The 12,903-nt window shown below is 42.7% G+C and overlaps 1 protein-coding gene across 8 annotated transcripts in view; it reads right to left on the reverse strand.

The window, feature by feature from the left end:
- epb41l3b (erythrocyte membrane protein band 4.1-like 3b) overlaps positions 1-10,912 on the reverse strand; it is a 42,112-nt gene extending 31,200 nt beyond the window's left edge. For 2 of the 8 annotated variants that reach the window (XM_072364480.1, XM_072364478.1), the window contains exons 1-2: positions 10,769-10,910; positions 1,637-1,812 (exon numbers count right to left, since the gene is read on the reverse strand). In XM_072364480.1, the coding sequence (XP_072220581.1) occupies positions 1,637-1,801 (165 nt within the window). In that variant the 5' untranslated portion in view covers positions 1,802-1,812; positions 10,769-10,910. Of the gene's footprint in view, positions 1-1,636; positions 1,813-10,701 lie in introns of all 8 variants that reach the window. The other 6 variants (XM_072364483.1, XM_072364484.1, XM_072364481.1 and 3 more) reach the window with 5 other exon arrangements.
- Positions 10,913-12,903: the final 1,991 nt, after the last annotated feature.

Raw genomic sequence — 12,903 nt, forward strand, 5'->3', positions numbered from 1 at the left:
CTGCTCTCTTTTCATCAAACACCCCATTTCTGCACCCAATTTATCAACATAATGACGAAACCTGCTGGGTCATGAGTGGGCTGCGAGTTTGCTCAAACCAGTTAATCTAACGTGAGGTGAATCCTGAGAGGGCGAAACATCTCCAAACTGGCTCTGCTTCTGTCAGCAGCTCTGCATCAAGCTGAGGACACTTGAGAGATATATTCTCTGATGAATGACAGAAAATGTAAAATCCCAAACACGATCTAGTGTTGTACCATCAGCTACACGCCCGTAAAGTCATGTAAAAGCAGATATAATAACAGCTCGGAGCTAATCCCTGCTCTAATGCGGTCTTACAGCCGTCAGTTGCCAGAAAACAGTCAAACGTCTGACAGCTGGCTCTCATTGGGGTTTTGAAATTAAATTTAGCTTTCTAGCCATTGACAGACCAATTCTAGCCTGGCAAAACAAAACTAATATAACATTAAGTATGGCTCTAAACCTGGTTCTTTAGGGCAACAGCAGAAAAATGATATGCACACGTGGAACGTTACTGATTTGTTTGGGAAAAAACTGTATCTTTAAAGAGCAGCTACAGATTTTGTCACTCAAAAAGCTCCTCACAGACCACATCTGTGAACCCCAGCTGGTGAAAGTGTTTTCCTCCTCAACAGTAAATTAGAGAATAAGCAGAAATCTGCCCGACACTGTCCCTCCGTTGTTTGGAGGCACTGGAAATTCAATCAGCACAACAATGAGATAGTGAGGCCTGAAGGCTGCTTGGTCCAGAATCTACAGACAAGCACTTAGTGTTCAGATAACATCAGACGCTACCTGGACCAGCTGCAGGCTACGCTTCACTTCAAAACAAAGATTGTTGCATTAACTTTGGTCTACTATTGTTCCAGATGTTTTGCCAGCTGTTCGTGTACTACAGTTGTGGCAAACTACAGCACAACTTCCCTTTTTTTTAATCTCACTTAACAGAAAGTCTTCAGAGTCAGCTTTCCCAGGATTTACAAGAACAATCAAACTTTAATGACATCTGAAATCTACTACAGCAACTCAGTTTAATCATCATCCTGACAGCTGTGTGAGGCTGCACTGGTCAGTCTGATCCGCACTGGGAATTAAAGCACGCCCACTTTGAGGAAGACAAGTTTACTCGCAGACAAAAGGATCTGATGGAGGGCTGCAACAATGGGGGACACTGAGAACATGTCGTCACCATTCTTCACCCACTGTGTTCATTTCCATTTCACACACAAAGACGATTCATCAGGGGAGAGAAGAATGGAATGTTTTCTCACACTTGAACAAATCAACAGTCAGTACGGTTACATGCACAGCTGAGTCGGGCTGCAGCTACAGCTCGACTTGGCCATTAAAGTTGCACGAGTCGGGCTTTAGCCAGACCAACAGGTTTAAATGCATTTAAAACATCCGGCTTTTGTTGGACTAACATAAGAATTTGGCTTTTCTGGTGATGTGTAAAAATACTTACAGAACTGAAAAACTTTCTGGAATGACATCTTTTAAAGAGTAGTTAATAAGGGAAAGTGTGCAAGGAGACAAATTTTGTTCTGTGATATTTCATGGATCCCACATTCTCAGACGAGTGATGGTGGAAGAAAGTGCTTACGGAGAGGCTGACCTGCTCTTTCTTGGCCGGGGTGCTGTGTCCGGCGGCGGCTGGAAGCTGTTCCGGCTTGTTCTGAGGCGAGGTGGGTTCGGCCGCTGCTGTAGCTTTCCCCTTATTCGCCTCCTTGTTTTCTTGCGGCTGTTTGGCCTCCGAGTCTGCGCCTGATTCAGTTGTCATGGTTAATCACACTGTGATGGAGGAAGAAAGGAGGGTAAAGAAAAAAATAACTCGATATGAATTGATGTAGTGCTGCTTTCAGGCCTGTGCAGTGACAAGCTCCTCTGTGATGCAAATGCAGGGATGCAGATTTTGTTTGGCAGCACAATAACAACTACCGCAGGTGGCTTTGATGCTCGTAAGTCCATTTGTTGAATAATCGCTGTGATGATGGAAAGCGCTTATGCTTCTGGTGCTATTACACCCACAAATTCTACCAGATATACATTTAAAGATATTCTGAGACTGCATTATACAAAACTGTTGCAACAAATGACTATTTCCATTTATTTTCTTCTCAGATTAGTCTCTGGTTTCTAAAATGTCCAAAAATAGTATAAAATTCTAAAATGTGTTCAATGCACAGCATCATAAAAACAGAGAAAAATAAATCACTTATTATTTTTCTATCAACACACTAATTATTTAAATCTTGTCGCTCCTGCATTCCCCCCCCGTTACGCGTCTGAAGGAATTGAGGTCAGCCAAATTAAAAAGAGAAGCAATTAGCTAATTAATCCACTCATCAGTTCAGACTAACTGGCTGATTAAGAGAAAATTAAATGCTAAAAATGTAATAACAGATTGCTCACTTTATCAAATAAAAGTGCCGAATATCTCCACCTCTAATGCGAAACTGCAGATTTCTCCACAACAAAACTGAACCGTGTAACGTCTACTCCTGGTCAGACACAGAAAGCCCAACGCTGAAAAAGGCCAAAATCATCAAGATTACCTTTAGACAACGCCGAGGTGGCGAGTATGTAACACTTTAATCAAAGAAACATCAGGCAGCGATTTAACTTCATCTTTCAATGTTTGTTTGAACAGTAGATCTGGTGGCAGAAAGGTGTCCGATAATCATGTTCATCATTTCGGCTCGAGCCGATTTAAAACCATAGCGGCAGAGGGGATTTCAGGATTCGTAACACAAGACTAAACAACAGCATCAATGCAAAATGCAACATGGCGCACAGACCTGGCTCAGTGAACAATAAAATTATGATTGTAATCATGTGAGGTAATGGTGATAGCAGCTGCCTAATTGCTATAATCGTCTTTAATCACCCGTTTAAAAACAGCGAGGTAAAACTGCCCAAAAGCTGGTTTTCCACATTGTTTTCCACCATTTCGCAGAGCGGATGATCCGACGTCACCTCGTTGCACACCTGTTCTCTGCTGCAGACACGGCATGTTTGCCAAGAGCAATTTTTGTTAGGAAAGGACAAAGATCACTTCCCTGCAATCATTTTTTAAATTGCTGTTATTCTGTATGGTTGGGTGAATTATCCAATTATTACAGGCTTATAATAAAATGGTGGCCTAAAAAAAAAAAACCCAGACAATTAATTCACTAAATCACAGTTATTTGTATGAGAACTGCTGGTTTACAAAGATAATGGGAACAGCACACGGCACATATCCTCAAAACTGAAAAGAAACTATGATTAATCATCCAACAATGCTCTGAGATCTTACTCAATGTAAATGTTCCTTTATATGTGACCTAAATAACTTATTTAGGTCACATATAATCTATATCTTTTGCGTAAAGAATCATCACATATCTGACACGGTTGAACAGCTTTAAACCTTAACGAGTTTGAAGAGACAAAAACTGGAACGCAGCAATCATTACATAAACAGTGTGGATATTTTAAGGAGCTGCAACAAGCAAATGTGAATGCTGCACAGCTGCCAGTGGTTGCAATTCAGCGGAAGAAGCAGTTGTCCTCACCAGAAACAAATATCGATGGGGAAAGCAATAACAACCACAGCAGTGGACATCCACTAAAGAAGAAAATGGAGAGAATCACTTCAATCTCTGGGATACTGCATCATATCTGGGAAGATGCCGGTCACAGAGCAGAAACATTTCATTTTAATCTCTCGACTGTTTCCAGTCCTTCTAATGTACGTCGTCTTCCTCATAACAGGAAAAACCCATCTCAAGCGAGCATATAAACATCTCAGCGCATTAGTGCACAGTTTCCATTTCTCCTTTCTCCAAAAGCAAATCAAAAATGGGTGAAGACCACTACAAGGGATTATACAGCATTATTCTAAATAATTACCAAATGATTAAATGATGTCTGAAATGATCCGTTACATAAAAAGACAGAAAGATTATTCACGTATGTTAATAACATGGATATGAGCCCCTCCTCTTCATTCCTCCGCAGAGTATTTACACACAAGAATCCAAAGTATCCGAGCAGCACCACTACAAGTGTTTCACAGCATGACCTTCTCCTTCTGCGAATAGCAACACACCCGTGACAGATGATGCCCAAAGGGCCGAAAACTGTGTAATAGAAGAAAACATCCACTGGCTGGTGTCCACAGAGATGACAGACAGGACAAACCTCACCAGGGGCCCCTGTCGAAGGAGGACCCACAAATTTAGATCCTGGGATGTGCCATTTGGAGAGTGTGTGTGTGTGTAGGACTGCATACTGGATCTCTGCTGGGGTTTGTAGTACGGATGCCTGCCATTCTGCTGCAGGCCTGTTTCTCCCTCAGCTCTATTAATAGTGACGTGTTTACCGCGAGGTGGGCGGATCTCCTGCTTCCAGCCGAGGCCTGCGAGAGCAGCCTCTGGATCAAAAAACACTGGAGTGAGGTGACCCCCCCACCCCCAAAAAACAACAACAACAAAAAAGCCAAAAAACAAAACACCTCGTGGGTTTTTCTGTCTAAGTTGAAATGAGAAAAATCACTGTAGAAAACTTCTTAAACGCTACATCTGGCCTACATTTTTAACTCCATATGTCTGGTGGTGTTGGACCAGAAAGCACATAGAAGGATTATTAACAGCTGGAATCCAAGACTTTATAATGCTCCCTTCGCTGTTTTGTTCATCTTTCACCACGAAACCCTTCAAAAATTTCTGACCGGAAAATAACTTCTTGATTCTGTGCCATTAGGCATTACCGGCTATTTTAATGCAGAATGATACAGTTCTTGAGTATCCACAGGAGAAATAGTCTTTGCTAAGGACCAGCTGGTTTGAATACAGATGGAATTACAATAGGACTACAACATAATGCCAAATCAAGCTTTGCCGAGAAACAAAATCACTTCAGCACAATAAGTTGTTAGTTGCTGACAAAGCAGCAATAAATCTGAACTCCGTGAGAAGTCAGGAGCCTACGTTTAAAGGTCCAAGGGTCAGTGAATGCAACTTGCTGATCAAACTCTTCTCAACCTCAGATGCTATAAAAAAATAAAAAAAAATGCTATAAAGATTACAAGGTTGAGTAGCATCAATGTGAATGAATCAATGAAGTTACAAGATCCAAACTCCACCTGTGGCTTTCTGAAAAAACATGTTTTCCAAGCGAAAGATAAGCATTTGTGAAAACGCCACTGAGCTGAAGTCGAGCAGAAATCCTGTCCAAACCTCTGTGCTGCTCTTTGTTGTGTCATGTGTGGCGGAGCTGAGCAGCGGCCCAGAAATCAGCTGACTGAAGATGGCCGCACAGCCAACCTTTGCATGTCTTGACCCCTAAGAAACAGGAACTATGGATGGAGGTGGGGGGGGGGGGGGGAGACATCTTAGCACCATAGAAATTGAGGAAGAATACGTTCAGTCACTGGTGACAGGCACTCTTCACAGGGCCACACAACAGCCCAAACAGTAGCCTTGTGTGTGGCCCTCACCATGGACTGGTACATACATTATGCATTCAGAAAGCTGTATTCACATCTCTTTTATTGCCTTGGATTACGGCGAATTTACTCGATTGTGCCAGTACAGCCTTGTTTTATGGTATAAGATTCAGCAAAATACAATGTACATTCAGTCTAATTATCTGTGATAAGACTCAATCTCTCAGGTCACGAAACCTTTCGCAGTCTGTAAGAGCTGGTGTTTGGCATGTTTTTTTCCAGAAAGATTCATTAGCACACAAGAATAGATGGAGTTCAACGGTATTTTATCAAATTCTAATCCAGACTTGAATCTACTTATCAAGTCCAAATCCTTCTGAATCCCTTACCAAATCTCCCAAAGGCTACCTGTGATCAAATAACTTCAGGATAAAAGAGCTAAAATTCAAACCTCTAATCCCATTTTCCTGGCTGAGAAGACAGAAGGTGCTCACTACACGTACCTCCAAACCAAATGAGATGCTGTCGTTTAGATATTTTTCATAGCTTTTCACTGCATTAAATGAGTGGGGAGTTAACCTCTTGGATCTTATTTTACACATCATAGCTTAGCAAATTTGTGTTTCTGGCTGTGGCTCAGGATAACGGAAAAATTGGCATTTTGGTCCCCAACACTTCAATAACTGGGTTATTGACCAATAATAAATTGGTCAATAACTCAAAGTGCCACTGAGCAACATACTGAACCTGAACAAATACATTCATAATCCAACAGTCTGTTTTCAAACGGAAGATTAGAAAATTGTGGATGTTTTCCCCACAGTCTATCCACTCATTTCTGCCCAGACTGCAGTAAGTGTTGCCTGATTGGTGGGCCTACCTGATCTGACAAGACAGGTAAAATAAATGATACACAGTGGCTATGATGACTTCAGAAAAAGCCAGTCATTTATTCCTCCAATGCTCTTCTCTATCGATTCAACTGAAGGACATAAAGCAGCTCTGCCAGGGCTGAATTCCAACTCTTCTGTAACAGACAGCGTTGTGCATAATTGTTGCATCAATAACAGAGGAAAACAGCACTTGTAATTACTGACAACAACAACGACTGAAAAGACAAGTAAAGGAATGCTTTAGGCATGAAACTCTGATGTCACTGACAGAAAAACAACAACCTCAACGACAGAAGATGTCGCTGAACGCATCTTCTCCTTAAGAGGTATTCACATAAACGTCACCTGATGGAAAACAAGATTTATTCTGCTCAGCTAATGGCCCACCTGGACATAAAAGCTAATCAGTGATGTGCCATCCACAATCTCTGCTGAGAACAAAATCTGCATTAGCACCACTTTAAATCCACAATGACCCAAACCTGCTGTCCTCCACTGAACAAACCAAACCAATCGCAGTCAGATACAACGGTTAGATATGACACTGTGGTGGATATTCATGTTCACACTGAAAGTACAGCTGAGGCTTATCAGCATGAAGCTACATTACACAATTGGTCACTGACAGTAAATGCTGTGCCCAGTGCATGTAAACCTCCATTTTAAGGTCCATTTGTGATTGTAATGCACACTGTTAGAAAGCAGCCAGAGCACGTTCACACACACACTCACACACACTTACACATCCACAGAAGAGGATGAGGGGACTGCCATCTGTGCCGAGTACCATTAGCCAGAGTACATCACAGCTGGGCCCATCTCAGCCACTGCTGCCCCCACAGCCACAGCCAACCCCTCCGGGGAGGGGGGGCTTATGGAGGTTGCATAGAAGGGGACAGTTGCTGTTTTTTTTTGACACGTCAAGACCCATCCCAAGCAGGCCTCCCGTCTATGTTGAGACCCCTCTGCATGGCTGCAGGGCTGACAGCTGTCAGACAAAGTCCAGCTTCTGTAACCGGACACCTTGTGGCCCGTCTGGCCACTCAAATGAGACACCTCTGCTGAGGGGTTACAGATCCCTCAAGTCTGTCCAGACCCCCACAAAACAAAATATATGGCACACTATCTGCTTCTCCAGTGTTTACTATCGTTTAACATTTACATAGACATAAAGAATATTGAAGTTTTTCTTATTTTAACAAAGTAAAATAAGAATTCATTAAATCCCTTTCATGAAAAATACTGGGTTCTCTAAGTGGGGAATTTGCCAAAGACAAGACAAATGCCAACTTAAGCAAACCAGTGAATCACAAACAGATGTCGGCTGCAGTCCGAGAATAGTCTGAACGTATTAAGACAAGAAACACCGAAACATCGAGCACGTGTTTTCACCTGAACGATAGTTTCAGGAACGTTTCTTTACCGACTGCAGATTCAAGTTTATCAGTAGATGACAAGTGATCAACTTAGCCACATCCACAGGGGCTCAGGGGAGAATTTTTTTGACACAGGGGATATGCAACAAAGCTAACATTCATTAGTCACAGCTTTACATTCCCTTTAAATTCGATACATTAACACAAGCCAGGCCTGTGTTCTACCACAGTGGGTTGAGCTTCAACATTCTCCTGCTACAGTGCTCATAACAGAGTGTGAACACAGCTCAGGCCACTTGTGTTCCAGTGTAGAGCCAGCAAAGACAATCTATAAAACAACCCTCTGCAAAGCTCCTCATCAGACTCAAATGGATGAGATGAGTCAGCAAAACAACAGAAATATGACGCTTTTCGATTTTGTGAGAGAAAAAAATATGACAACATTTTGCACAGCAGTACATAAAGCATTGAAAGCATCCACTGCTGAGACTAAAAAACATTTGATTGTTTAATTGTGCAGCTTTTCCAGAAGCTTCACGTACAGTCCTCGTGTTCATATTTGAAGGAGGCCTCACAAGACCGATTGGACACTGGACAGCAGTTTTTGGGGAGGGCAGTTAACGTGAAGGTGACTCCGAGCAGAAAGCATTTTTGATGAGCAGGCCATAAAAACCTCTCAGCTTGCCTTGCTGCGTTTACATTCTTAGCATTACTGTCTTTTGCAGGCCAGGCTCAAGGATGCAACAGTCAGCCAAGCCAGCGGCACTGTGCGTCACGATGGACATGTGGCTGCTTGAGGCCAGGGTTAGTTTCCATGAAAAGCGTACCAGACGCCACACCAATGTGTCTGACAGGATGAGCGGAATAGTGCGGTCAGTCAGTTGCACTCGGTCAAGTTGTACTGCCCCAACAAAGGAAAAAAAATAAATAAATCACAGCTGATGGAAAAGATTAGAGCTAAATCTTTGTATATTGATGAGGAGCTAATAACTTCTTACACAGTGGCTGAGACGGGCCAGAAGGCATTAAGCATTTCATGAGATTAGCTACAAGTAATCTGTAAATCAGCCGTGGCCTCAGTGAAGGGTTAAAAGGGACCATTTGGTTCGTTTACTTCAGCCTGCCCACAAATGCCCCACAAGAGACTCCAAGTTAGTCTCAAAACTTTAGAAAAATAGTATGTTCACGGCCAAAAGATGAGCAACACCTTCCAACCACTTGAAAAGCAATGTGTTTATTAAAAGCTACAGCTGGGGTCCTTTGGGTCTACTCAAAGAGTTGTTCGAGCTGGAGTAAAGAGGACAAGCATCCTAATCATGATGCATTTCACATCATTATAGGAGGCTAAAACTTGTGATATGCTATATAGATCAGCTTCTGCTACAGCGAACATAAGAAATACGAGTGCGTTTGTTATGATGGGATCACAGTCTGTCAACATTTCAGAAAGTGTTTTCAGAAATTGGTTAAATCTGCACAGGCAGCTGCGAGGGTGTTCTAGATCAAATTATTGGAAACAACAAAGCTGGAGCTTCTCTTCAGGACAAACAGACTGAATAAGAAAAAAAAGTGTTCGTGTTCAACTGGTGCGATGACAGTCTTCAAACTAATGAGACCGAGACAACGGCACCACTTTAAGTGACATTAAGCACTAAAGACGCACATACTTTTGTCCAATCATGTTTTAGCTGCCACTCTCCAGCTCTTAAGAGTACTTATGTATAGTTTAAAAAAAAAGGAGGACACGGCTTAGAATTTTCACACTTCTGCGCATGTAAAAGCTCTTGTGGAAATGGATGTGAAACTTTGGTATGTAATTCAGTCATCCTAGTTGGCCTTTAAGAGCGGAAAACAATTAAAAGCCTTGTCCTCGCAGCCTCAGTGTCTGGGTGAGTATGAAGTGACACAATCTGAATCTGTTCATGTACTGATTATTATATTTCTTATTTGGCCGTTAACAAGTCAAACTGGCATGTCACAAAATCCTCAACACAAAGAGAAATTTTCATCTATATTAGCATAGTTTGCAACTGTGGTGTCTGATCTCTTAACGGGTTGTTTTCTCATCTGAATGAAGGATCTGTGGATGAGGGATCTGAGCACACGGCAAAGAGGTACGATTTGAATGCATTTCCTCAGATTGTGTGTGCTTTTCCAAACAGATTCCAGACAACCATTACTCTCTATTCACAGAGCAAACTGTGACCAGAAGTGCACCCTCAGTGGATGAACTACGAAATCTAGCAGCCGAGGCCCACAGCGTTTCTGCCCCTCGATGCTACTGGAACAGCAGCTTACGGTGCATCTTAATTAAATTGTCAAGTCAGACCCCAGCCCCTGCCTGCTGTTGCCTTCGGGGATGTTAAGGATGCTCGAAGCGGATTCAGACCGTGTCATCCTGTCCCTAACCACGCCTACCGCACTGCAGATCAAAAACACACAAGTATGTCGTGTTAACCTGCGATAATGTCACACTTTTATTCCTCCAACTGTCTGCAAATGTAACCGTGACTCAGCGCCGTCCTGCACCGACGTCTGAAGCAGTGGGCACGAGGTTTAATAACCATCCGTACCGTCTTGTTTCACCATTTTCCCCCACTTACAGCCTCCTTACTTGAGCACGTTAGCCTGCCTCACCTTAAACGCTTAGTTCCTTTGAAATGTTGCCCCCGACCGTGACTTTCAGCTACAAAATAACAACCGCTGGAAGCAGCAGACTCAATAAGAAACACAATTTCACTTCCTCAAAGAGCACCGAAAGCCTATGCTACGAAACCACAGCGAGCTAAACATCCCATGACCCATGTTTTTGACACGACTAGCCACGTCCACTCGACTTTTTTTTTTTTCTTACCGCCAGAGTGAATACAGTGAAAGAGTATTTTCTTTTTATGTTAATCATGTGTCATCGGCCGCGGCCGCTCTGGTCACACGACCAGAACACGGCAGAAAAAGACACGGTACAAAGGCGTGTACGAACCGGGAGGTGAGCATGACTCCTGAGGAGAGTCCCTGTGTAAAAGCAGCAAAATGAAGATGTTCATTACCAGGCGAGCCGTCCTCGTTAAGCTGGCTGTGCGAGTTGCACTCGTAGTGGGCTTCTGTTTCCTGACAGCGGTGCTACCCTGCTGCAGTTCCCCGCTCCACCAGCCTATCACACTACACCGAGCAGCTGAGAGCAGAATTGTGGGATATCAGGACAGCAGGGGTATTCTTTTAGCAGCACCCCCTCCCCATTCACATCACACACACACACACACACACACATGCACGCACAGAGAAGGGCAATTAATGGCACGAGGTCTGGGCTTTGGTGGGGAAAGACAGCTCGAGTCTACTTAAGAAAATGTGATTGCATGAAACTGAATCAGTGGTGGAATGTGACACAGTTCATTTGTCAAGTCATTAGAAACAATATTAAAGCATCTGTGCTAAATATGTCGCCACATATGGCTGTCGGCTCCTTTTACACTCATTAAATGCATATTTTTGTAATATGTTGCATGACAAAAACATGTTCTGATCCCAACACCTTTAGATTACTCCAAATTCAAACGTAGACCACACTCTCCAATTAAAAATAGATTTTGTGCTCCACAAATATTACAATTTCTTCTTGTGGTTCTCATAACACTTTCAGAGCCCATCCAATGCATTTAGCACCTTCAGCACTGGTATCGTCTGTGTTCTGCAGTTTTTAAAATCGGCAGCCCCACGGCGGCCTCCTTTAAAATGTTCATCCCTCACGTTCAATGTGCAGGGGAGCAAACGATTGTCAACTCTGAGGATCTGACACATTTTCAGGATGGAATGAAATAATCCTCAACAGTCCAACTATCACCAAAACACACATTTTGTGTCTAACGTGATCTGTTACCATCCAACCAAAGCGAAGTCCAGTCGGCTTTCCCGTTTCTCCCAACATATTTCAAATACAAGTTTTCTTCCTGAATGTTTAAACTGTTTGGAGAAAAAGAGTTCAACAGTAAAACTTCAATGTATCTGAGGCACCTGACTTACGACTCCTGGACACTGCACAATTACACTCACTCAATGTCTCACACTTTAAAGGGTTCTGATGAGCTTATAAACTAAAAAAAAAAAGAACTAGCACAATGAAATCCTTTCTGAAGTTTAAGAGTGCTTCGAACTTCTCAACAATGGAGGACATTTACTTTGTGGTTAAGTTATTTTAACTTTATCTGAACAGATTTTCTCATAAGGTAAAAACACGATCCACGACATATTAAAAGAAGCCACTGGTGAGCACATGGGCACATCTGCTGCCCTCCATGTGTGTTTGTGTCTGTGCAGAAACACAAACATAAAAGCCAGTATTTAATTAGAGTCTGGGCTGCTCCCTCTGAGGATTTGTGGCTTTTGCCTCCCGCCTCACAGTGGGAGCTCGGCCACTCATTTGACTTTTTGCATCATGCAACAGCTTTCATGCTCAATACGCTATGCAAATATAGAAAAAAAAGAACGCTGCGGCTCAGGACGTTTTCCTGCGACAGTAACCCATGAATTCCTTAAATAGCGAAAGTGACACGGGCTCTGCAGAAAGCAGAGGGTAAATCTAATAATACACCATGTTCTGAAACGCCTGGTTAACTCAAGCAGTTTGTAACACAAACTTAACAACAATAAAACAAATGTTTCATGCTCTATGGAGTGATGAATGTTAAAAGCTAAGTGATTTACCGTCAGTACATGTGATTTTAGCCGCTTTTAAAGCAAGCACCAGCACAGAGCCCGATGTTTGGAGCTGCAGCAGTTTAACTACAGACACAATAGCCTCGATTCAAGGAGGAGAAGCAAGAGCTGCAGGAGGGTGTCTAAATGATCTCATGCAATGGAATACCTCACTGAGCTTTAATGCCATACCTCCAATAACCATTAAAAGTCAGAGTATTTGTTTGCCACACATCCATAGTTCAATGTCTTGCGACAGTTTTAATCATGTCACCTACAGTACTTTTTCCATTTCTCCACAGTTGGATTCTTTCACTTCCCCCTTCATCTTTCTCCCCGTCTGTAAATCCCAGAAACTGCTGCGAAGACAAACGGCCGTGAAACAAGCTGCCCTGAAACATTGCCACATTGAGGCCCACTGAGAAGACATGGCAGTAACAAGTGACAACAATGTGGTTTTTCCTCCCTCACCAGACAAATAATAGTTATC

The sequence above is a fragment of the Leuresthes tenuis genome, unplaced genomic scaffold (genome assembly GCF_036924035.1).
Source record: "Leuresthes tenuis unplaced genomic scaffold, fLeuTen1.0.hap1 SCAF_14, whole genome shotgun sequence".
NCBI classification, from domain to species: Eukaryota; Metazoa; Chordata; class Actinopteri; order Atheriniformes; family Atherinopsidae; genus Leuresthes; species Leuresthes tenuis.